The 26,511-nt window shown below is 49.3% G+C and overlaps 1 protein-coding gene across 1 annotated transcript; it reads right to left on the bottom strand.

Annotated features, from left to right (window-relative positions):
* Positions 1-8,904: 8,904 nt before the first annotated feature.
* LOC126542296 (phospholipase ABHD3-like) lies at positions 8,905-25,090 on the bottom strand. The gene is made up of 6 exons (XM_050189313.3): positions 24,758-25,090; positions 21,377-21,674; positions 14,774-15,055; positions 11,389-11,658; positions 10,599-10,721; positions 8,905-9,788 (listed from the first exon to the last, which is right to left on the bottom strand). The coding sequence occupies exons 2-6, from the start codon at positions 21,623-21,625 to the stop codon at positions 9,507-9,509; spliced, it is 1,206 nt and encodes a 401-aa protein (XP_050045270.1). The 5' UTR covers positions 21,626-21,674; positions 24,758-25,090; the 3' UTR covers positions 8,905-9,506.
* Positions 25,091-26,511: the final 1,421 nt, after the last annotated feature.

The following is a 26,511-nucleotide window of genomic DNA, read 5'->3' as shown; positions in this document are numbered from 1 at the left end:
TTATAGACTGTACGATCTCCGGGACCGGACCACTTTACCCAGTACATTCTTCGTTGTAGCTTACGCTGTACGTAGAAACTCTGCGACGTTGTACAGATTTCATGATGGCCCAAACTTATTAAGTTTTAACATTTTTTCACCGAAGTACAAATGCCATCGTCGTTTTGACATGCACCGCATTAGATAGCCATATGCATACGTATACGATTGTATAACACGTGGTGGCTGATGACGTCGGTTTCTCTCGCTTACTCTCGTCCACTAACTATGTAGAAACCAAAGTCGCCATGTCGTAGGCTCGCGTCGAACGGCCGGCGTGCAAAGCATACCATGGCCATCATATACGATCGTCTACCACTTGGTTGTCGTCGTGCTGCTGTCGTCACACGCACGTACGCTCGCGACCCACGCACACAATTACTCAATTACATGAACGCGTTGACACACCTGGCGCCGTTTTGCGAAACAGTAAACAATGCCAGATAGCCAGGTACCTGAAAAATGCTTCGCATGAAGTAGATTCCCACAGTGCGTGGGATCTGCACAATCTTTTTGTCTGTTTCTTACTCGAACGAGGAATCAAACCCGTATACACGTGCTCGTAGCTGCAACGCACACGCATAAACACATTGGTAAACGCAAGTGTGAAGCACTTTGAAGCAGTGTCTTTGTTTCGTTTCGCCGGCGGTAGTCAGAACTAGATGACGGCGTTAATGTCCTCTCAAAGAATAAGCACGACTTCTTCACTGAAGGGTGCAGGCACATACGAAGTTCGACTAAAGCGCTGTTGCGCAAAAAAGCACGTGTACTGTTCTTTGGGTGCACGCTAAGCTTAAGCTAAGCTGGTCAAAATGAATCCACAGCGCTCCACCACGGCGTCCCTAAAAAGACACTCTGCAGAATCAAGACGTTAAATCCCATAATTGTTATTATTATTTATTTTTTGACACTCGAACTGCTCAGAAATTTTCGTTATTAAAAAAAAATACACGACCGAAATTAAAGGGAGTTATCGTGGTGCGAAGCATTACAATAGTGGCTCCTTATTATCTCCGCGTTTGCGAGCTAAACGTTCTTGCTTCTCTTCCGTTAGATAAGGGTAGCGCTGCCCATCCCTGGCTGTTCTGGCGCATGACGTAGAAGCAACGCTCACCTTCTTTGGTCAAAGTATGTTTGCAGCCCTCGCGAGAGCAAAATCAGCTGTGGAGCTTTGGATGAGGTTCCTAGATTAAGAAAGGTTTGTCGAGGGACCTTAGCTGTGGAGAATGGCGAGCGGCGACTGTCGTTCAATCACTGCACCAATCAATAAGCGCGCGCCAGCTGCGCAGTAGTTACGCCGCTGACGCGTGAAGGTGGCGGTGACAGGTGATGTGACTTTCGTGTCCAGAGGGCCAGAGGACCCATGCCCCCCAAGGTGCCGTATTGTCACTTTACTCACTTTAAATGTGCCCTTACTAAAGCAACACAGGTTGGCTATCTTCAGACTTGTAAGTTATCTCTTCACACTCCTCACAAAACCAAGAGCTTGAGGTTTATCTTAAATTTCATTAATAAATTACTGCATATGTCATCATGATTTTTCATTATTATTGACATTATTAGGTATAGTTTAAGATTGTAGCTCTATTTTTCCATGACTGTAAGCGGAAAATTGAATTTTCAAGGTGGCCCGAGAATTTGAAAATGACCTTGCGTGATCTTGCTCCTAGCTTCCTAGATAATGCTTCCCGTTAAAAGCCCGTACAGATAAATCGGCACATAAGCTGCGCGTGGCTGCGTTCTCGTGGACGAGTGACAGCAATGACTGTGCGTTAGATAACCACAGACATCTGGCCACGTGCGCGCAATCGCACCGAGAGGCTGTAGCCATATGTACGCACGCCTGCACGCCAGGATACGAGCAGGATTGTAGCCAAAGTACAGGACTCCCCCGCTCACAACGTTTCTTTAGGGCCTCTGTGACCTACGATTACGGTTCGCCTGACCGCTCTTCCTGCAACTTCTGGTATATAAACTCGTACTGTTTACGCATGGCTGACACAGTCGGTGTGCAACCCCCCCCCCCCCCTTTTTTTTTTTTTTTGATGCCAGACGCCGTAGTTTATTGCGGTGTTCCTTGTTCTTTTAAATAAAATTCGATTTTTGTTTCTCGTGTACCTGTATATTGCTTGGCCGGGGTGGGGGGGGGGGGGAGGTGTTTGGTTGACGTGGCTGAGGATTAACTAGAGAATGCCGGAAGAGTCATCTCGACTTTTTTCTTGTCATGCAGAAATTTACGCTGATGACAACGATCTTAGCGTTCCAATCAGCTTGGTCACCTGTTACGTTCATGATTTATTTTTTGTAGCCGCTAGTTTTCTGGCATCGGAAAGTGCTGCAAGCTCCCGCGTGCGTTGTGTAGAGTACGCGCTTGCCTGTCGCAGTGGTCCCCGTGTAGACAAGTCAGCATGACACGTAACCTTACCAGTGAATACCAGTGAGACATAGAAAAAAAATTCGCTTGGTTTGCATCATCGTTATAGTGAAAGCTCGCTACAACGAAGATGAAGGGAGAGCTACATTTCGCTATATTCATTATTTCGTTATAACGATCGTCCGCCCTCATGGCCGCCAAGAAAGTCGAGGGTGTGCAGTTAGTGACCACTATGCGAAAAAAAAAAAAAGCCCGCTGCGCACCACTGAGGCTCAATAAGAAATTGTTTAGAATCGCGTCTTCGTCAGCGAGGTGACAGCTTGCTCTAATGCAGCTGTCAACGCTAATCCCTTTTTCGCCATCGTCGTGCGCGCTCAAGTAGGTGTTTCGTGACCGTGCCAGCCGAGCGTTGCAAGCCTCTTATTTCGTACCACGCCCTTTGCCGTTCGCAAACGGACGCTTATAGACAACAAAATGCCGGCAGAACCCATCTGACGATGACTGTCGACGCGTCATGTACGAGGCGTGTATGCAGCAGGGCTCCTATCTTGCGTATCCATTTAGAGTTACTGCATAGGCACAGGGAGCCTATACAGTAGCTCTACATCCATCTGACACGCTGCACCATCTAGCGGCACCGCCGCGAAATACGCGTGTGGCGCGTATTTTTGTGTTGAGCGGGTTTGATTCCGCCCAGCACCGGAGAAATTTTAAAGGGTTGTTGCACATGTTGAGGATAATTGGTCTTAGAGAGTTTATAAGCAGTGCGGTATTCTCCTTTCCTTTTTCCCCTTTCTTTATCGCTCTTCTTTTTTTTTGTAACATCTCTTTTATAATGTCTTTTATTCCTTTTTTATTCCCCTTACCACCTTTCCCCAGCACAGGGTAGCCAGCCGGTATGATAAGTGGCTAACCTCCCTGTCTTTCCGTCTATTCCTGCTTACTTCTTTAAAGGGTTTATTTTTCATCATTGAGGAGCGTTACGTACCCAGTAACCCAAGATGGCATCGATGCCCAAGATGGCATCGAAGAGGTTCATTGAAGAGCGGCAAATACCCAGTGACCTAAGTCGGTCAAATGGTTGGTTTCAAACACGATTCCCTCAGTACAGCAGCCCTATGCTCTGTCAATTAGACCATGGACGACCCATTACCCGAGTTTGCGGGAGAAAATCAAGAGGATCATCTGGGAAAGTGCGTGAAGTATATTAAGAATGCGCTGTTTGGATGACGGCAGCCCAAAGTATAATTGCGAGGCAAGACATATACAGCAGCCGCTTGAACTTCGGTGCCACGGTGCTTCGCTGCGCACAGTGAAGCGTGCACACAGTGTTTGCTCTCTCACACTTCCCTCCTATTCTCTTACCCCGCAGTGTAGGTTAGTAAATTGGACGCTTGTCGGGCTGACCTCCCTACCTTTCCACAGATTTCCCTAGAATGCTAATTGCATTTCTTTACGCATTGCGTCCAATAATGGGAGGTGCATTGAATCGGAGGCTAGCAGCGCTTCGCCAGCACGTTCTAGAAATGCTGATAACCCAAATGATCGCCGAGAACAAGGAAGCGCATGGTCGTAACTTGTGACGATCAATTTATTTATTTATCATATTCTGCCCCGAAGACCAATGATATTACAGACGAAAGTGGGTAAAAACATGAGAAAGTCCAACGCAATGTTGGAATCTAAATGACGCGCGAAGCTTGTTTCTTGTTTGGCGAGGTAGCAGCAGTGACGAATGACACGAGTGCCTCGTCGCCTGCGTCTGCGTCACGAGGACGAACATGAACACGTGCTTGGCGAAGGAAGAACGTTGACGAGATCTAGGTGCATGCACATGCAAGTACGACACATATCACAATAGATTTAAGGCTCCATATCGCTTGTGTAACATTTGCACATCCTTGTTCCCAAGTGAAATGGCGCAACCCACTCTGGAGGATCGGCCATGCGCGCGGTGATAAAAGCTTATCACTTCCATTCGGGCGATTGGTTAAGAATGGGCGCGTGCCCAGTGCCACGCATCCGGTGATCTAAGTTGTGCACTGGGCCAGCAGCAAGTTGTCTGTCCGGGCACATGCATGCCCAGTGGCCCAAGTTGCCGATACACTCTATAAGAAAAAAAAAAAAGGGACCAGGGAGGTTAGTCCTTTTGGGGACTAACTGATTTGCCACAACCATTAGTCCTTTTGGGGACTAACTGACATGGGTTGAACTGTTACTCCCCATGCGCTTACTCCTTCGAGGTCTAACAGTGGCCTTTTTCCGACGATCCTCAAGGGAGTAACGGTAATTCTTTCCGATGCTCCGCAAAGGTGGAATTAATGAAATTAGGCATTTATACCCAAATAAAAAAATTACTGAGCCGAAAAAATGAAGTGTCCGAAAGTAGGATTCGAACTCAATTCCTCTCGCTCTCAAGTCAGGTATTCTAACCACTCCACCACGGTGGCCGTATTTATTTATTATTATATGGAAAACAAAACTGAAGGTACATTACAAAGTGGACACAACTACACACTTAAAACTCAGGCAAACACACACATGCATCCAACAAGTGCATCCAGTCTGGCGGAGGTTCCTGCGCAGCGTACACGTTTCTTACATAAGCAGCACTTTCGCGAAAGAAGGATTTTGCAGATCCCGGGCTTTCGGCTTGGCGATCACACGGTCTACATCTTTATAGGCTGTATAAGCCAAATACTATGAACATGTCATAGGGAGGATCACCCGTAACCTTAAACGGAAGAAACGTAATTGAATATGGAGTGATGTCAATGTACTTTTTAAGCGTCCATTGGAGAATGTCCCCAAAAGATACAGCATCCCTACAGTCTATGAAATAGTGATCTATGGTTTCGGCACGTCGACGGAGTCGACAGAGTCGAACGTGGTGGTCTAGGATTAGTCCACCTCTTTGTCAGGCAAATTGTTTCTCGCCTGTTTTTCTTTCGGGAAAGTGATCATCCGTTCTGGCGTAAAATGTCTCAACTCCGTTTAGTTCATTATGTTCCTAATATACTAGTGTCATCAAATGCCAAAGATGTCCCACATACTCATTGGGGATTTCTCAAGGAGGTTGTTGACACATTTCTTTTCTTAAAAGTTAGATTCAGCCTGGAGTACATGTTCACTGCCAGTCGAAAAGCAATTTCTGCGGCACTAGTGGACTCTATTTTCCCAGATCCTTTGTATCGTGAACCTAACTTAAGCCGACCTTATCAGGATGTACTTAAGCGCGTCCGAAAAATGTGTGTACCTCCTGGAGTAAAAATACATTTTTCTTTAAATTACGTTCAGAAACACTCCATGTTAAAACTTGGTTGAATTCGAGGGGTTGCTTTGTACCGTGGTCAACATTCACCACGGTGCTCGCTTATTGACAGGACCGGATATTGACACAAGGTTAAGCATCGGAACGCAAGTGCGGCAATATAAAAGCGACTCGGCATTTTGTGCATGCTATGCGGTGAGAGTCTAACGTTGAGTGTTCTTGAAACCATAGGCGACTGCGAAAATAAATCAGCCAGAGTATTCTACAGGGTGATTTAAACTGAGTCACCACGCGATGTATACGTGTATATAGCGAGCTCAAACGGGACACCCAAGACGACAGAGAGGGTCACTTTCTCTGTCGCTTATACGTGTCCCGTTTGAGCTACACATCGCTTCAGTTAAGTTCGCGGCCTCCTTGGAACAGAAGGAACTTAGGTACTATTGACCAAGACAATCTAGCCGTCTATTAATGACTTGTGCGTTTAATGTGCATCGTTCACTTATGGTGTGCGCACGAAGGGCATGGCTCTTCACATTCCAGCTTTTAAGTTTCACGCAATTTTCTCACGAGGAGGCAAAGTGCAGCTTTGCATGTAGTTCAATAGACAGTGCACGAAATTCGATCTATTCACGATTTATAAACAATACCGTTTTCGCCGCATCGCTCCATGACACGAAGTGCATGGAGCGATGTGGGGAGTAACTGCATGGAGCGAAGTGCATGGGGAGTAACTGTTGTCGTTCGTCCTACCGTTGCTCTCTTTCCAACCAGGGACTGAACACTTATACCCTTGTTACACGGGTGACCTTAAGCGCGGTTAACGTAACCGCGGTTATCGCTAAACGCGGTTAGCGCGGTTACACGGCAGGCGAAACTGTGGTTAGGCTGCTAACCGCGGTTGACCGCCAACCGAGCTTGGTAACCTCAGTTTAGTGTAACCGACGTTTCGGAAACGGGCAAAATTGCGCACAGTACTTCTCCCGAGTGCAGCGCTGGCGCTTCCCAGATACCTTCCAAAAAGCGTATCATATGGCCTGACGCGACAACTGAGGCACTGATACGACACATTTGGGCAGATAATCTGGCCGCTCTGCACTCAATTAGTCGAAACGCGCGCCTCTACACAGTGATGACGGCTACGCACAAATTTCGAAATTTAAGAATAGCGCAATCAAACTGGACAAGTGAGACCCAGACAAACGCTGTGTGTTTGTGTGCGTCTCACTTTCTCGTCCAGTTTGATGGCGCTGCTTTTAAACTTATAACTTCAGTATTTTTAACATGTACTTTTTTTGTGATAATTTGTGCAGTGTGAAATCGCAAAGTACATACATTAACACCTGAAAGCACTGCCTTTTCTTCCTTTTTAATTCTTTTCTTTCTTTTGTAAATGCAAGCGTATAGTTCCAAAGTGCATTCGCGTAAAGTTGTACTCCTTTTAATTATGTAGCCAATGTTTGTTAGTCGAAACATTCATTTGTTCATTAAGAATATTTTTTTACCTTTTCGTTCAGTGGAATTAATTTTATTTAATATTTACCCATTTGTGACCCTTAATTCTGACTTTTTAAATAGTTGTATGCCCACCAGGCATGCTCACAACTGAGAGTAGGAGTATCGAAAATAAATGACCTACACCTGCAAAACGCAGTCTTACACGTTAAAACTCTCAAATATGACAATTGTTTTGCTGAAAAATAACATCTTTATACCACTGTAATCAAATGTCCAAGAAAAATTATTCAGAATGAAGCCTTTACGCAAGAGATGACGTGACGCGTCATCAGACCATTAACCGTGATCGGGATAGCCCGTGTAATTCTGGCGGACTAGGGTTCGCGTTAACCACGGTTGAGCGAGTTAACCACGGTTAAGTTTAACCGCGGTTAAGCTGCCCGTGTAACTAGGGTATTAGTCTCCGAAATTTGCACACGGCACGCACATTCATATACGTACATATGTATACGCATATCCACAAATATACGCGGCGAGGAAACGACAACGAACGCCATACCTCCGAGAAGAGGCAATGAAAGCTTTTTCTTTAAAGCCCGCGGCAAAAGGTGGTGTTAAGCATGCGAAGCCTGTGGCGATGTCAGCAACAGCCGTGCGAAATAGTGCACCGTCTTCAGTAGCAATAATCGCGGCAGGCAGGTGGTTCTCGTCTACTGGAAATGACTCAGTACAGGGGGACATACAGGCTCCCTAGTGCAACACCGCAAAATTCCAACTTTGTGACGGTGATCACTGCATGGTGAGACGTAGGTTGGAGGTGGAATGAGGTCTGCGCGCAGAAAGGAATTGTGCAAGTGCATTTTGAGAAACTGAGCAAGGGGTGAAAGCATGCACCACGATGGACAGAAAGCAGAGGAAGTTGTACATTTGATTTCCTATTCCTATCATTCGTCCCGCGCCTAATCCCGACGATAACAGCGACGCGGTTTTGTCAGAGCCAAAAACGAAGGGCGAACAGAATGGAAAGTTAAACGGATTGTTAAATATACGATCTCTTTGCTCAGCGTATTCAGCAGGTTATTGCGGGCGCGATTTAACGGCGCAGCGTGGACTGCATGTATTATACGTGCCCGTAAGTAAAAGCACACAGGCCAGAGCCTCGCCGAATAGTCTTCTAATTTTCTTCGTAATGGAGATGCACTAAGTGAAACTGACGGCTGCACTGGAAAGCTCACGATGCCAAGTTTGAACTGCATGCAGTCCACACGCGATTTCGAGTTACATAGGCGGTGAGGGTATTCAGCTTTACCGCGAGAACCCTGGTTCGTGTACTTTTTCGTTATAACGAGGTACGACTTCATGTACAACCGATACTCATGAGGCCGCATAGAACGCACAAGTTAAACACAGGCACATGTAGATAAATTGCGACATACGTACAGCATATTTCAGGTTAAGTCTGCTTGCTTACCAAGCTGCAGAATTAGCTGGCACTTTAGCCAAGCGCCTTGACGACAGCACGTCTCCCGATGTTTGTTTTTCGACTAAGTTCAGAAACAGATTACAACCCACTAAGCTCAGAAACAGATTACAGCCCACGCTGCAACACAGAATTCGTATGACGCGAATTTCCGTCAGCGTCGCCATCGTGCGTGCCCAACCAACCAACGCGCGGCATTCGGACTGGCTGCCACCCACGCTGCACCACTGGATGTGCGGCGCAGTTCTGTTGTGCCTTGATCCAGAGCGAAGGCCTATACGGTTTAAACGCGCATGGCAAATTTTATTTCACGCAAGCGGGGTGAGCGCATAACACAGAGGCACACACACGTACGCCTGCACACGCACGTGCGCGCACGACATCACAGACGTGGTATGGAGACGAACACACCAGCCCCATGAAAAGCTGTCCCATGTAGAAGACGCAATAATCTCGGGCGGAAGTACTCATTTTCATAGATCCTTGAAAATTGCATTATATATATATATATATATATATATATATATATATATATATATATGAGTTAGAGACATGCGCCGACGAACAGGTTCGATGAGTGAGCGTGAAAGGACATATGTGGGAGGGTTACGAGAAGTAATCTCTACCAAGATAGATTCATGAGCGAGCAGCATCCTTTAGATTATTCGTGTTACGGTCGATTCCCGGTAACATTTTAATGCCAGTAGGTGGGCGTTATACTTATTCCTCATTCACCGCATAACAATGCAAATTGGAAACTGAAACTAAGGTGGAGGTTAGAACGAGAGAGACAGGATGAGAAACCATGCTCAGAAATCCGTAGGACGAACTGCAATATGGAGATTTAGTTGCGCTGCATAATCGAACGACGCAGGGTCGAGCGGTTACATATCACTGCCTAGCTGGGCGAGCCCGTCGACGCCGCGAGTCTCGACGACTCGCAGCATCTCTCGCACGTAAGCGGCCGCGAAGCGCTCCGCGTAAAAGGGCGGCCGCGGGAAGAGCCAGCCTTCGACGAATCCAAGATGGCCGCCGCTCGGTGTCACCACGGCGGCCAGCCACGGCGAGGCGATGATCTCGTCCTCGGGAAAGGTGTGCCACGAGCCGAACACGTCGTCGCCGGCCAGCAGGAACACCAGCGGCCGCCGGACGCGAGACAGCTTGCCCTGCGTATATACGCTGCGCCATTAGAACCTTGCCAGGCGTACTTGTAGCTGTATAGCAGATTGGCCGACTTGGTACTGCATACTATTGTATAGCCGGCGCGAAGAAAGCTGGTAAGAACAAAAACAGGCACGAACGCCAACAAACGTTTCTGTTCGTATCCTCATTCTTCGCGCTGCGGCGATACACCATTGCATCTACTAAGTGCCAACTCGCCCAACAACGAGCGTTGTGATTACTTGTTTCGGGTACAATATTGTTACATGTGGAGAAGCACGTAGAGAGAGTCTATATTGCGGCCGGTCCCTTTAGATACCCCCCGCGGTGGCAAGAGCACCTTTGAAACGGCGCAAGGAAAACGCGAGAACAACATAACAGACACGGACACGCGCGTATCGGCATAACGTGAACGTGTTTCCTTAGTTTGTCCTTGGTTTCCTTCCAGAACCACGTGATAGGCTAGCGGTAATTTCTGGCCGCCCATAGGGCGGAATAGTAGAGCGGAGAGCGTCATGGGGAAACTCCACGGGCGAGAGCCAATAGTGATGAGGGCGCCACTAAGAGCTACAGCGAGCCAAATATAATGGCTTTATAATGTCCAAAAACAGCGTAGATCTGTTTGCCTTGCTATTTCGCAAAATTCTACGTCAACAAGCGCCGATGAGCCCCGAATATATAGAGTGGGAGAGGCGGCGTGAAGGGAGGTTACCTTGTCGAGGATATATATAGTTTCCTATACATGCTCCCTCCTACAGACCGTTTCCGTCCTCCATATAAAATTCCAATTCACGAGCGCAAGCAAGTAACATTACCTTTAGGCTGCAACTTTCGTAGAGCTCCTCCGTCGATTTGAAGCCGAATACCGGAGCCGTGTAGGTCCTGTCGAACTGAGACAGCGTCCAACAGGAGAGAACGTCGTCCGCGTTGACCTCCTCCTGCGTTTACGACATGGTCGACGGTCTGACGCATAAACCGCAATGAACAGGTTTAATTGCATACAGAAAGCTATAGGAATCAACCACGAATATTGTTGCCGTTTTCGCTGCGTGGTCAGAGTGAAAATAATTATCGAGGTTCGTTTCCTGCGTTCTTTCCTCCCACTATCGTGACCTTTTGCCGTCGGTGGCTGCTGTGGCAGCGGTGTGAAACAATCACTATAGACCACGGTTCGCTGTTTTGCATGCCGCGTTCTCCGACATGGCTATGGCTGGCTAGTCTACCGTCTATTTCACGCAGCTAGAAGTTTAGAACTAAACATTAAAAACTGAGCGATACACTTTGCGCGAGTGATACCAACGGCATAATTCGTTCATAAAGTCGTCTTGAGCTACTGACAGCGTTTTTTTAATTGCGGTTAGTTAAGTAATTAGTTGTTTGATTATGCAAAATTATAAATATTTGTTTTAAGGCACTAGTCGGATTTGGATAGTTGCAGAAGTCCACAAAGTTGTTTCCATGTCATTATCATCTACATGAGTCTCTTTTTTTTCGTAGAAAGCCTGCGAAATGTGACCAAAATAAAATAGCGTCACTGCCCCGAGCTTGTGCGCCTGGATTCCAGCGCTCTCTATAGACAGCCGCCGTCGGAGCAAAGTGACTCACGCTGAAGCGTAGCACGTCTTCGTTAATCTTGAGGTGTTCGACCAGGTTGCTGGCCATGTACATGAGCACGCCGTAATTCGAGTTCCACCACTGTTCGAGATTCCGCTTGGCGGTGGCCAGGTGGAACGGCGTCGAGATGGCCAGCGCGGCGTCGATGCGCGCCTCCTGCCCGTACTTGATCAGGTACAGGCTGATGAGCAGGCCGCCCAGCGAGTGGCCCACCGCCAGGAGGGCTCGGCCGGGATACCGTCGGCGAACCTCGTCGACGACCTACGCGCGTGCGTACGAGTCTTGATTAACGCTTCGGTCAGCACGTTCACGCTCGGATCCTTTATGTTGGACCTCGAGCAAGCGACCGTCGATGTATCTGCAGTAGAGCCCCTATTGAAGTTTCCAATATGAGAAACAGCGTGTAAGCATTTGGCTGCCCCATATACCCAATGCAAGAAAAAAAAGGAAAAAGAAAGGACGTTTAGCACGAACCGCAAATTTGGTTAAGCAGACCTTACGCAGACGTTACAGACGCCTGCTACTGAGTGAGCGATAGGCCCGGATCGGCAGACGCGACTCTGTTCTCTACCTGAGAGGCAAATGGCGTTTCTGTGGACCATGACGTAGAAATGATGACGTGGCAACAGCGTCACCTATGAGGCGGAAACTTGCTGGGCCGACAGCAGACACAACAGTTGAGGAGATTCCAGAGGTGCCTCAGCGGTATGATAGTTTATGGCGAGGTCACTGCCCAGGTATCACAGAAATCAGCGGCTCTTCACACGTTATGCAGGTGATCGAGAACGCCCCGATACGTTCGTGCTTTTCCTTTTCTTTTCTTTTTTTTCAGCAACGCACATGGGGACGCTGAAGAATTTTACAGTGAAGCTGTTTATGCGGACCCTGCGCGGTCGTTGTCGGACTTCGCTAAAAAGGGCCCACGTGGCCTTGCGGGAGAGGAAAAGAGTTTACCAGGGGAAAGGGGTCACACCAACCCCTTTTCCACTGTGAGAATGCTATCTTATACGCAAATCTTATATGGTTGTCACAAGGTGCATTTTTGGCGATCGAGGCAGATCGGCATCGAATTTATCGACGATTGATTCCACCGTGCCGCGAAAGAAACAAGTGTGCTGGCTGTTTGCGGCCAGCGAACAGTGCTCAGCGATTGAAACGCTATACTATAGGAGCGTGTGGGTGCCGGCAGTCCCGTCAATCGTCAAACCAATCTAACCAATCGTCAAAAAAAAAGAACGATTGCAGCGCTCGCATCTCCAGTGGTGAGCCTCGCGCCCAATATACGGCGCTTTGGATTAGTGGTTCCGCAGATTCCATCCCAGCTACAACTATGGGAAGACCACGAGTAGCAGGTACTCCTGAGGAAGAAGCTGCCTACCGCGAGCGTCAGCGAGAGTTGGCTCATGAACGGCCTCTTCGTCGTAGGGCCTGTCTCACGAAAAAAAAAAAAAAAGCTCTGAGAGAACCGCAAAAAAAAAAAAAAAAAAAAATAGCACTCCTAAAGCATGCTCATCACGCGAAGCACGCAAAAGCGAAAACGAGGTGAAAGAATGCTGAAACAAAACATTTACAATATAGGCTGCTTGCGAAGTTTGACTTGCATGGTGTAACACTCGGTGCAATTAACACAGCTTCGCTGTTCGGACTCAAAGGGGCGGTGATTTTTTTTAATACAATTTGTAATGGTAATTGTGACAGCGCACACGTTTGCTTGCTGAATTGCAATATTTATATAATTAAAAATCAATAAATATCGATTCTTGCATCTCCCTTTTGGTTTTGTTGCTGCTTCATTTATTGTTCTCTGCCGTGGATATTTGAGTGCGTCAGGAACAGTATATGCTTTGAATTTTGTGGATCGCTTCTGCCATAAATGCGAAGTTTTGATTAAACAAAAATTGTTCACGGTCCCTTCGATTTCCTCTTGAAGGGAGCCTATAGTGTGCCGCATCTGTAGTGCACCTGAAGGCGGCGATAAGGACGCGTATACCGGCATTTGCGGAAAACATAAAAGAAAGAGGGCGTCCTTGGCTAGGAGCAATAAAAACTAGCTGTCCTGTTTTCTGATTTTCTCGATCGGTGCTCTTGGCTCCTGCGTTTGTGACATCGCGACACTGATTCGGGTGGCAGATACGGTATACGTTTTCCGGTGAGCGGTTTCACCAAGTCTCAAAGCTGCATTTAGAATTTCGGGGCCCAGAACGAGGTTCCCCTGTCTGTAATTACCACGGCCGGGATACCGCTTTTATGAGGTGGACGTTTCCGACAAAGTATTGAGCTTCTTCAGCTGCTGTGTTTCCGCTACGTCTCGGCGTAGCGCCGAGTGAGGTGTATACGTGAGTGAGGTACGATATTCGACCGGTAAAACGTGGTAAGAAATACATTGGCGTTCCAGTTAACAGTTTCCCAAAAGCAGATTTTGGGAACAGATATGTCAAAAGTGGTGCAGTATCAGGATTTCTGTTAAGCAGGCGTGACTTCGATCACAACTCTTCGGCTTTAATTTCGCAGTTAAAATTTACACCCTAAAGCGAGCAATTAAAAAGTTGATGAGCAAACTTTAGGTAATAAAAAAAATTACGGTCGACTCTTTTTCTTTTTCGCACTGCTAACGTCAGCCTAGCCACCTAGCCTATCTGCAACATGGCAGGCGCTTAAATATGCGTTTCTTTTAAAATAAATCATTCCGCAAAAAAAAAAAAAAAGAAACGTCGAGTATATGCATGGGACGGAATAAAAGAGAGAGAGAGAAGAAAAACATTTAAGAAGTCGTGCACTCTCCAGGTGGTTAATACTAAACAGCAACCTTCCACTTTCACTGGTATACCTCGCGCCCACTATAACTCCTATCGGTAATTTACGAGCCTGCGCGTCACATAACATATGTGGCGTGATCTGCAAGGTCCCATTGAATAAATTATGCTTTTGTTTTTTCAGTGGCTCGATTTACATCACGTGACGTGTACCTGCCCCAACGAGAGTAGTCCGCGGGCACTACAATGTTGAGTGCTGGCTATGACAGGCACGAAGGTGGGAAGGTCAATGCTCCCTGGTGATCTTACGCGGAATTCGAGGCGCGATACAACTGAGAAGTTTGAAGTAGGTGAAGCTACATGGTAGAGTTCGAACAGAAAAAGAAGGGCAGCGCGGTTACGACGACAACAAAGTGATGGTATACATAGCGACGATAATGTAACAGTGCTAGAACAAGATCCAATGCCGGTATTATTAAAGAGGCGATGGCATGTCTGCCTGGAGTGCTAATACGAGTCCGTTCGAAAACAGCAAAGTGGGGGCAACTGCATGCCCTCCGCGGCTGCTTTCAAAGAGCGCCTGCCCCGATGCTCGCCGGGCTGTGCTCATACACATCGCGCACCTCCGTGAGGTCTCCCACGCTGGCCATGTGGGTGATGCGGTGCGTGATGAGCGGCAGGCCTCCGCGGCCGCGGCCGTTCATGACGACGCACGGGCAGCGCAGTTTTTCCACCAGCGGGATGAACGAGCGCAGGTAGTAGGCCTGGCTGTCGCCGCACAGGCCCGGCAGCACGAGCAGCACGGGGACCGCCTCGGCCTCCTCGTGGAGCCAGTCCAGCGCCAGCCGCCCGCCGTCCGACAGGACCAGGTACTCGCGCCGGTAGGACAGCTCCGGCAGCCAGCTCTGCAGTGTTACACCGTTTCGCAGCTCCTTCCGCTTCGCAGCTTCCGAAAAGGTTAGGAAACCGCGGGGTCGAGGAAAAGAGACAAAAGCACGAGGGTCTTGCTTGCTTCGCCCTGGAAATCACATAATTAAGCACTGAAGCCGCATCGTCCCGGTATACGGGTGGACTACATGCTGTTGGAATCGTACCGCTGGCACGAGTTGTTGGGGTCTCGGTGCCGACGCCCGTTATTGCCAATGGGTCGCAAGCCCCAAGGGTAGCGTTGGCCTGGCGGCCTGGGGCACTGGAAGCATCCGAAGGTCCCGGCAAAGCAAGAGAAGACTGGTAACAAAACAACTTGTTTATTCTAACATAGCAAAAGAGCGGCCGGTCAGGTCGACCGGAGTGGAGAGACGGGAGAGCACGTAACTCAATAGTACAAATCGGAGCCTCTCTTCTGGCGTCCGGGGGCAGCTGCTCTTATACCCTCGGCGTCGCGGTCCAAAAGGGAAGGAGGGAAGGTCACGGGATGAAGGTCACGGGACGGCGCAGCAGGGGCCCACGACGGCGCGAGCGGTTGAGCCGAGAGACCTCCAGGCCCCTCATTCGGGGAACTCCGCTCCCCGGCTGCCGCGCTTTGACAAGCGAGGGCACACACACACACACGCACACACGAAGACACGTGGCACTGAAACACGCCTGGACACGCTTGGCGGGTAGGCGTTGCGGCGTCGTTGAACAGGCCAAAATGTCCGCCGTTTTGAACAAAGCCCCGGCGTCCGTTGCATCCGCGCCGGCATTACCGCGCGTTGTAGGCGAAACGTAACAGACCGCCCCGCCGGGGGAAGGAGATCCCGATGGTCAGGGGACTGCATCCGCTGTCCGGAGGGATGTCGCTCGATGATGCTCATAACCGAAGTTGGGCGTCCTTGGCGTTTCTTGAGCGCAGCGCACAGAGAAGGCCTCGTTCTCACGTTCAGGTGCACACAGGACACTGCAAAGTGACTTCGGGAGAGTTGACATTTTTGTTCTCGTTTCCGGTAAGCGTTAGAACCACGCCTGAAAGTCAACCGCTCAGTCAGCAAGCACGGCACAACCCTCACTAAGCCCTGCCAGGCTCTTTCCCCTTTTATACTGCTGCCTAGTGCCTTACAGTAGTTTAGCAGCACTCAGAACGCGTCCACAAATCGGAAAAATTGCACTAAAAAGCACATCATCACTTTGAAACACTACACAAAAGCAATAAGTTAGAAAAAAATCCTGCCTCAGGAAGAAAAACATCAGTAACAAGCAATTTTGAGGCTGATTCCCACGTTAGGGGCTTCGACTTAAGCCATCGGCGTTACCGTTGAGACTCCCCTTTTTGTAACGCACCTCAAAGGAATATTGTTGCAAAGCGAGGCTCCAGCGCAGGAGGCGGCCATTTTTGGGAGAGATGGTCTGCAGCCATTGGAGAGGGCAGTGATCCGTTTCAATGATAAACCTCGAGCCAGCTAGGTAACATGACAATTTCTGAACGGCCCACACGATACACGCACACTCTTTCTCGGTGGCGCTATACGCCTGCTCACGACTCGTCAGCTTACGACTAGCATACAGGACGGGGTGTTCTACTTCTCCATTTTCCCGTTGGCACAGTACAACGCCCATGCCTCGCTCACTAGCATCACACTGAACAACGAACCCTTTTGTGTAGTCGGGCGATCGTAGCACAGGCTGGCTTGTTAGGGCGCTTTTTAGGGCGCTAAAAGCTCTTTCCTTCGTCTCATCCCAGACGACTGTTTGCGGCTCTGTCTTTCTTAGAGCATCCGTCAAGGGAGCCGCGATATCAGAGTACCTGGGAATGTACCTCTGATAATAGCCGGCGACACCTAAGAACGACCGAATATCGGTCTTCGTGCGCGGTTGCGGGAAGTCTCGCACAGCGGCCACTTTTATTTCAGAGGGGCGGCGACGACCCCGACCAATCACGTGTCCGAGGTAGACAACCTCGGCCTGTGCTAACTGGCACTTGGGAGCCTTGACTGTCAAGCCCGCATCGCGCAGGCGGGTTAGCACTGCCCGCAAGTGCGCCATATGTTCCGGCCAGGATGCGGAGAATATCGCTACGTCGTCTAGATACGGTAAAGCGAATTCTTGCTGTCCCCGCAACACTTTATCCATGAGGCTTGAAAAGCAGTATGGCGCGTTCTTCAAACCAAAACTCAAAACTTTAGGACGGAATGTCCCCATTGGTGAAATGAACGCCGCATACCTACTAGCCTCTTCTGTAAGTGGAACCTGCCAATAACCCCTGACAAGATCTAGGGTGGAAATAAACTGAGCGCTACTCACTCTCTCAAGGCGCTCCTCGATGTTAGGGATCGGATAAATTTGATCCTTAGTGATGGAATTAAGCCTGCGGTAGTCGACGCAAGGACGAGGTTCCTTGCCCGGTACCTCAACTAAAATCAAAGGGGAGGTATAATCACTCTCACCCGCTTCAATAACACCGAGCTGTAGCATTTTCTTTACCTCAGCCTCCATAATATCGCTCTGGCGGGGTGACACCCGGTACGCCTTGGATCGTACTGGCTCTGGGGAGGTAAGTTCTATGTCATGAGTAAGGACAGAAGTCCTACCAGGCCTCTCAGAGAACAGACCTTGAAACTCTTGTAAGAGCTGGTGTAGTTCTGTTTTCTGCTCAGGCGACAGCGATGCTTTACTTATTAAGTCACTAATGACTTGATCGGCGTCTTTCCTGTTTGTCACTGAGCCTAGTCCCGGAAGCTCGACCGGAAGCTCTTCTAACTTTCCCGCATCGGGAATTTCCTCTCCAGTATCTGGTACCCTTAACGCTACAGGCTCAATTTTATCCCGTTCGGGCGTGCTCCGAATACCAGCTTGCTGCGCCTCTGACCCTTTTTCATCGTTCAACAACGTCGGCCCCGCAACTACCGCCTTTGCAGCGAGCTCCCGAACCTTCGATCTGGTTAAGGCCTGAACGCTAGCCTCACCAAACAAAAGCCCCTTCTCGCGCAGGAGGTGATCGGACCTGTTCGAAAATAAGTACGGGTACTGGGGGGGCAGCATAGATGACACTGCGGCCTCCGTCTCAAGTGCTCCGAAAGGTCCTTCAATAAGCACTTTTGCTACCGGCAGACACACGCTATGAGCTTCCACAGCTTGCTTGATCCATGCGCACTCGCCCGTGAACATATCGGGTTCTACGTAAGAGGGGTGAACGACATCCATCGTAGCTGCGGTATCGCGAAGCACTCGGCACTCTTTCCCGTTCACGAGGAGGTCTCGCATGTAAGGCTCGAGAAGCTTGATGTTCTCGTCAGTGCTGCCTAATGAAAAAAACACGACTTTTGGTTTTGTTTCTGGGCACTGCGCCGAAAAGTGACCCGGCTTCTGGCACGTATAACACAGGCGCGCTTGCCTCGCCTCGAACCGCTTTCTGCGTTCGGCTTCGGCTGCCGCCGTCTCCTTACGTTCGGTCGGACACTGCGCCGAAAAGTGACCCGGCTTCTGGCACGTATAACAAACGCGCGCTTGCCTCATCTCGAACCGCCTTCTGCGTTCGGCTTCGGTTGCCGCCGTCTCCTTACGTTCGGTCGGACTGCTTTCACTCGCATCCGAACTACGTGTGTCCCCCTTTGCTCTCATGGGCGTGAACTTTGGCCTCTCAAACTTGGAGCCAAATTCACCCTTTTGACCGTCCTTAGCTCCACGAGCCCGACGCGTCACAAACTCCTCGGCTAACTCAGCGGCTCTAGCCACCGTACTAACGTCTGGCCTATCCAAGACCCAGTACCGCACGTTCTCAGGTAACCGACTATAAAACTGTTCTAGCCCGAAACACTGCAGAACTTTCTCATGGTCACCAAACGCTTTCTCTTCTTTGAGCCACTCCTGCATGTTTGACATAAGCCTGTACGCAAACTCTGTATATGACTCACTTCTGCCTTTCTCATTTTCCCGAAACTTCCGACGGAACGCCTCCGCTGACAGCCGGTACTTTTTTAGCAGACTCGATTTCACTTTGTCGAAATCCTCTGCCTCCTCTCTCTCCAAGCGAGCGACTACGTCGGCCGCCTCGCCGGGTAGCAAAGTGAGCAAGCGCTGTGGCCACGTTTCCCGAGAGAACCCCTGCTTCTCGCACGTTCGCTCAAAGTTAACCAGGAACAAACCAATGTCCTCTCCAAGCTTAAACGGCCGCATCAGGTCAGTCATTTTGAACAATACTCGTTCTCCTGCACCGTGTGCCTGACTTCCATTACGAGCGCGTTCCATCTCTAACTCGAGACGCTTCATTTCCAAAGCGTGTTGACGGTCGCGCTCTTCTTTTTTTTCTTGTTGCTCTCGTTCTATCTGTTCTTTACGTTCACGCTCTTCTTTTTCTTTCTGTTCTTTTCGTTCGCGCTCCTGTCTTTTTGCCGTCTCCCTCTCCTCAATGGTCTCAAGGCATTCCGACAGCTCGTCATCCTCAGCTTCTAACTCAAGAATAGCCCTTAGCAGTTCTGGTTTTCTGAGTTTGTCTGAGACATCCAGACCCAACTCTCTCGCAAGCTCCAACAATTTCGGTTTGCGCAACGACTTCAAATCCATGGCTGCTCTGAATGCTGCTTTCTCTACTGCCTACTATTGTCTTGCCGCAAACTAACCCGGTAGCAACGACAACCACAATTACCAGCTCTGTTTCTAACACTAACAAAAGCCTGGCAAAACTCAGAAGAAGAAAGTCCCGCACTCACCAAACCTTGCAGCCAAGACTTCAGCGCAGTCGTTCCGCTGCAGGCAACCAGTCATCACACAGGGCTCGTTGCGCTGCTCCCGGATGGTCGTTGTGCTGCTCAGCATACAGTCAACCGCATCTCTTCGCTGCTGGCCTCCGTTGTCGCGATCTCACCGCTGGCAACCAGATGTTGGAATCGTACCGCTGGCACGAGTTGTTGGGGTCTCGGTGCCGACGCCCGTTATTGCCAATGGGTCGCAAGCCCCAAGGGTAGCGTTGGCCTGGCGGCCTGGGGCACTGGAAGCATCCGAAGGTCCCGGCAAAGCAAGAGAAGACTGGTAACAAAACAACTTGTTTATTCTAACATAGCAAAAGAGCGGCCGGTCAGGTCGACCGGAGTGGAGAGACGGGAGAGCACGTAACTCAATAGTACAAATCGGAGCCTCTCTTCTGGCGTCCGGGGGCAGCTGCTCTTATACCCTCGGCGTCGCGGTCCAAAAGGGAAGGAGGGAAGGTCACGGGATGAAGGTCACGGGACGGCGCAGCAGGGGCCCACGACGGCGCGAGCGGTTGAGCCGAGAGACCTCCAGGCCCCTCATTCGGGGAACTCCGCTCCCCGGCTGCCGCGCTTTGACAAGCGAGGGCACACACACACACACGCACACACGAAGACACGTGGCACTGAAACACGCCTGGACACGCTTGGCGGGTAGGCGTTGCGGCGTCGTTGAACAGGCCAAAATGTCCGCCGTTTTGAACAAAGCCCCGGCGTCCGTTGCATCCGCGCCGGCATTACCGCGCGTTGTAGGCGAAACGTAACAATGCAGAATTTTTAAAAATTGTCCGGGGTAGATAGCACAACTCTAGTCCTTGATGTGGATTACTCGAAGAGGCGGACATTCGCGAGAAATCGAAAGGCACAATCGATAAATTAAAGATATTTCATTAAGTTCTTAACTAATTACTTTGAGGCACGTACGTAGCAATTTATCAATTGCAGCCGATGACTTTTGGAAGGCGTATCCACTTGGAACAGGTTATCAGGATGACAACATCATTTCGAGATAGTTGTTTTCAAAGTCTGCGACGAAATACGCTGGTGTTCAGGTTGCTTTTGGCTTCAATGTCTATACAACGGCGTTTTGTCCAAGGAGTAAGTGGATCAACAGTGCATGTTCACCGCAAGATTGACGGCGCATATCTCGAAACCGGTGACAACCTCACAATTTTTTTTTTCATTGGAGATGTCTTACGGACTCATCGCGGCTACAATTCGTGAAACACAATATGTGCCGTAACTTAACCAGTTAAAAGCTTTATGAATTTCGTTTATTAGATTATAATGTATGTCTACTTCTCATAGAAGTATGTTCACCTCTTCGAGTAATCCGTCTCATGGGCTAGAATATTTCCGTGTGATACAGGCGGTGTTTAAAAATTCTGTATAGTCAGAAAAAAAAAAAAAAAGGCAAGACACCGGGTAGATCTGGGCACATGAATGAAGATTCAAGGGCGAATATGTTCATTTGAAGGAACAGCACAGTGATAGTGTCGCGCGAGTGGCAGAGACAAAAAAGGACCGACAGGCGGACAGGATGGAACTCGCAGAGGAATTGCACACCTGGTACACGAAGCTCACGAGCGACTGGAAGTTGGCACCGACGCACCAGATGGGCGTGCGATAGAAGGCGCTGAGGAAGTTGCCGAACCTGCTATGCATGAAGCGCCGCATGCTGCCCAGGCGGCCGACGAGGCGCGGCCTGCGCTCCACCGCCAGGACGTAGTAGAAGACGTACAACGCGCACAAGGCGCACAGCAGCATCTCCAGCTTGGACGTCCCCGTCGCCGCGCCGTCTTCGGGCGGCTTCATCTTCTTCGCCGACGGCGCCGCCTTCGCGCTGTCGACCGAACAGAACCGCCTGCGGTTCGGGAAAGGTCTTGAGGAAGTGCTCGAACACGGGCACGCGCACGCACGACCTCGGGTTCCTCAGCGCGTGCCCTGGGCGCACCACATGTGTTCGCGCAGAATTATTAGCACGCCCGAGCGGGAGACAGAGCACTCGAGAAAAAAACGAACAGCGTTTGCATTTAGAGCGACCTCGCGAGGCAACGAAATTGCAGTGGGAACGCCACAAAGGCCTTTCCATTTATATTTGATCGGCAGTCAACGACTGCGCTCTTCTTGAGAGCAAGCGCCTTGCCTCGCTAGAATATTCGTTTATTTCGCATTACGCCGATTTACGTATTTTGCACGACGTTTCTGTCAAATTTTTATGTGCAAACGTGTACATTTTACCTCTCGCATTAAAACAACTCGACTGGCCAATTCCACCGCATTCGCACCATCTTGCCTTGTCCCCAAATACTGACGCGTACCCACAACTGGACGGGCCAAAGTGCAGGCGGTTTCGAGAATGTGTATGTTAGGATTAAAGCGATCGAAAAACACATTTGCACAGAATAGCGTGGGTTAAAGAAATATAATTTATAAATTAGAAAAAAAAATACTGTTGAGAATTTTGAGATCTGTCAGGACGTCAACAACGTGCATCAGTCTTCGGTTTCTTCTGGAAGGGTAAAGACCCACTCATTGACACAATTGTGACGGTATTTGATTGTGCCCATTCGTCTTCGCGGTTCATTGCGGCTGCCTAGAAATCCCCTTGGCATACAACCGATGACTCTACACCTAAAGGTGAGTTTCGACCTCCCTCGTTGAACAGGGCGAAGTACTGAGCAGGGCCGTGTCTATAGAGAGCACAATTCTACGTTCGAAACGGGAATAACTACTTGCGGGCGCTTGAATGAAAACTGTAGGCATTTCTTACGCCATATATATCATACCAATAGCGTATTTGTTACAGGGACGGAATGCGACTCCGCGGCGCACTCACGCAACTCGTAGCAGTTTAATCTACGCTGCCAATCACATGTTAAAACAGCAGCTCGCGCAAGCGGCATACACGTGCCGATCCCTGTTCTCACGCATGTGGCCGGCATCGTCACGGACTCGACCGCGCAACATCGCCATGCTGGCGGGTCGCTGCAAACCTCCGCCTTTCGCGACGCATTTGTTTCAGGTGTGAGGTGAGCGACACGATGTCGCTTTTCTCTCGCCAGTGATATCTAAGTAGTTAGCAGCAGCAAAGCAAACGTACACACATGGAGGCGTCCGAGGGATATAGAAATGCGGAGGGAACGGAATATGCTGAACCCGTATACGATCAGAATTACAGCTGAAGCTTTTTTCTTTATAGACAGCCGACGAGCAGGTGGCAAGCTCTGGCGCCCTGTGCGGGATAGACAATAAATTAATTGAAGATACTTTGGTTGAGAGGCTGGCGTAAAAATCCCGAGCGAGCGTCGGGGTGGATTCAGGAAGCACCGGTACGCGCACGCATGGTTATGTGCGCGCTGTGTTGCATCATAGATGAGATAGGAGTGTTAATGCATGCAGCGAGGGCGGCAACCATACATTTCCGGGTGGATGCTTGGCATGGAGTGCAAAAGCGGCAGCCAGTTTTTCTTCTGTATATTACTTCTCTCAGTTATCGGTCGCTTACCCCGCACTTTAACTCCTGCAGGGGGTGTATGCAATGGCACTTTTAAAAGCGGGATCGTTTGCGAGGCTCCGCTACGCTGTCACAGGGACGAAACACTGCCGTCGACTGAGCACTCGCGAATGCGAATCCGTGAACCTTGACCGCACGCGCACAGCTGTTTTATCGAGGGCGCAGCATATGTATACACAAAACGCCACACGCTTCACTGCTTTCACCAAGCGCCGAGGAACGATGACGGCTGTCTGGTATACATGCGTCCAGTACATGAGTAAAAAAATGTACACTGATTTCAAGGACATGCTCGAAACGTTCATTTCGTTTGCCGTCATTAAATTCAATTTCCGTCATGATCACTGACCCATAATTTGTGACCATAAATATTCGCTCCTGCAGGACACACATCCCGCCGTCTGTCTGCCCCCTCCCTCGTCACTAGTTACTGAGAAGTTTGCGGGCCTAAGTGGGCCCTTACAGTGGCTGCCACCATGGGGCCACATTATCGATCGATCACGTTCGGAGATATCACTTTCAGAGCGCGTTCATGGGTTAAAATGCAGCGGATAGGACGTCTATCGCTCTAATGAGACGCCACGCTGGTCGTTACGTCACGCAAAAGTTAAACCCGAAAAATGGTCGACAGAGAATACAGCCTCTGGAACCTGGAACACACCGCATATGCTCCACTGAACATAACATGTCCGAACTATATATCTTTTCCAGAGTGCATTTATGCTGTCCCCTTGCCAACACCAAATGCCTGCCACTTTATAATATGTGCTTGCCCAGCGCCTCGCAACAGGTATGCCTAATTTCTGTCTTCTAATATGGTGGCCCATAATGTTGTGACCTCTCGACAACAGGTACCGCAAAACACTTACTGAACCCTTAAACAGCATAGGCATTACAACGAACATGTAATGTAAAGCATTACGCCATTTGTCAGGCTTTTATGGCACAACAACACAAACAGAAGAAAGAAGCCCGCCGCAAGCATTTATCCTATTTTTCTTGCCCGGGCCCTTGCCTGTTTCGTGACGTTTGACATAAACTAGAGTATTGGCAACCAGTAAGCCAAACTAAAGGCTCCAACACGCTGCTTGCTATTCATTCCTTGTCTGATCGTGCACCTTTATAAATCGATTATTTAATTTCGTAACTTATATGCTCTCACCGATAATCATATTATAGGAGGCTGTAGCCACTTACCCGAAGCCTAACAGTTATAAAAAGTTGACCCCATTTATAATGACACCCGAGGAATAGCCATGCCCCCCCCCCCCCCCCGCCCCACCTCCTCCCACCGTTTTCACCTCAGCAACCCATCCCGCATCTCCACCTTTGGATTTTGTAATCCGGCCGTCCATACAAAAGCCCACAGGGTCAGAGATGCGGTGGTGGGTTAAGCCAGAGTTGCACAGTGAAGAAATGAAAGCTCTCACCAAAGTGCGCCGCGAACAAGTCGTTCAGCTGCTTGCTCCTCGGACGCCCCAGTTCACTGACGGACTCGTAAAGTTCGGTCACGATCGCATCACATACCGTGGTCGTGACGTGTCAGGGTCTCGGCCTGCCTGCTATGACATCGTATCGCTCTCGCTTCGCCCGAAGGTCTCCGTCCCTCGAGAAGAGCTACTATAATTTCACCCTTTTCACGAGAGGGAACGGTGAACTTGCCTCAGGAGATAGGCTGCCTCCCAGTAGTGTACATGCGAGTTAGCCGGCGATAAAGCTTCTTGAAGCTATCGCTCCTAATATCTACCCCTTCTTCTTTTTTCTGCTCATTCCGGACCCGGTTTCTACGCAGTCGACTTTTACGCCTCGACGCATCAACGAGGACAAGATGCCAGGCGACCCGAAAGTGTAGAACGTGCAGATGAAATACAAGGAAATTAAAGAGTTAGCAACGCAAGAAAACAAACACTCAACGAAGGTGTGTTTAGAAATTTAGCGGGGATTTAGCGGTAAGTTTAACGCGATCGATAGAAATGCGTTAGCATTATGTCGCACCTGTGCGACGGGTTGAGATCTGCGGGTCAAGCGCGTCGGCTTTTATTACGTGACTCGTCGAAGGTTCCAGGTTGTGAAGTCACTAATAGTAGCTCGCTGCTGTCTGAGCAAGCTTACCACCCAGAGTGATCTGCTTCTTTCACAGCTTAATGCCCTTTTCGTGAGCATTTTTCAACCTCTTTTTCTTTTTTTTTTTTTTTTGCTGACATCTTTTGCGGCCTAGGAGAGCAATGTTTACTCCGCGAAGGTCCAAACCTGGCATCGCCGCCAGTGCCCATGCATGCCACCTTGGGCGGCGATGGTCCGTCATTAAAATATATCGTGTGGCTCCTCGTTTCATTAGCATTCGGAAAAAAATATGAATGCATTCGAAAGTGAATGCCCAGCGAAGCTGCTGAAAACCACCACTACAACGGAAGGGGGTATGCGTTATTCTTCAGAGTAATGGTAATCTAGAGTAAAGGGAGTAATGGTAATTTTGGCAGCACGCCGCTGTTCCACCACAACGGAAGGGGGTATGCGTTATTCTTCAGAGTAATGGTAATCTAGAGTAATGGGAGTAATGGTAATTTTGGCAGCACGCCGCTGTTCGTATCGCCGTTTCTTTTTCCCGTTGCCGCTCCTCGTATACGGTGCTCCTTGGGAGTTATGCGTTGCGTACCCGTTGCGGTGTTACAGCAACAATGAAATCAGTTGCTAGGCAGGTTCTTTTATATATGAATTGCCAGAGAAGTCACTTATGCGCAATCTGCCGCGGCGACGGCAACTTGCGCAACTGTAATCTTTCACCGTCCTCAACGCGCAGGGACTGCTTCGTCCTCCCCGCCCTACCTGCGTGTATATATATATATGTTAAGAGGCGGGCACCCCAGCTGTGTGGAATAATAAAGTTTTCAATCAATCAATCAATCAATCAATCAATCAATCAATCAATCAATCAATCAATCAATCAATCAATCAATCAATCAATCAATCAATCAATACCGGGAAACGTACGCGGGGAGTGCTACGTGCTTCGCGTCGTTCTCAGGAGCGCCTTGTCATCAATTATGTGGTTCGGATGCTTGTTTATTGAAACGAATGCTGATCTGTATATGGTATGCGTGATTCCAAATAATGTATGCACTTCTCGCTTCACTTGGCTGAATGCTTGACGCATCTGCTTTACGGGGGTAGGAGCCACTGCGCT

Source organism: Dermacentor andersoni, chromosome 2 (genome assembly GCF_023375885.2).
Source record: "Dermacentor andersoni chromosome 2, qqDerAnde1_hic_scaffold, whole genome shotgun sequence".
Classification (NCBI taxonomy): domain Eukaryota; kingdom Metazoa; phylum Arthropoda; class Arachnida; order Ixodida; family Ixodidae; genus Dermacentor; species Dermacentor andersoni.
The sequence above is the reverse complement of the archived record's forward strand: the minus strand, read 5'-3'. Positions and strand labels throughout refer to the sequence as shown.

Coding starts and splice junctions, on each gene's coding strand:
- LOC126542296 (XM_050189313.3), bottom strand. CDS start 21,625: ATGAAGCCGCCCGAAGACGGCGCGGCGACGGGGACGTCCAAGCTGGAG. Junction 11,659..14,773: donor GCGTGGGAGACCTCACGGAG/GTGCGCGATGTG, acceptor GCACGCGCGTAG/GTCGTCGACGAGGTTCGCCG. Junction 10,722..11,388: donor AAGACGTGCTACGCTTCAGC/GTGAGTCACTTT, acceptor TCGTAAACGCAG/GAGGAGGTCAACGCGGACGA.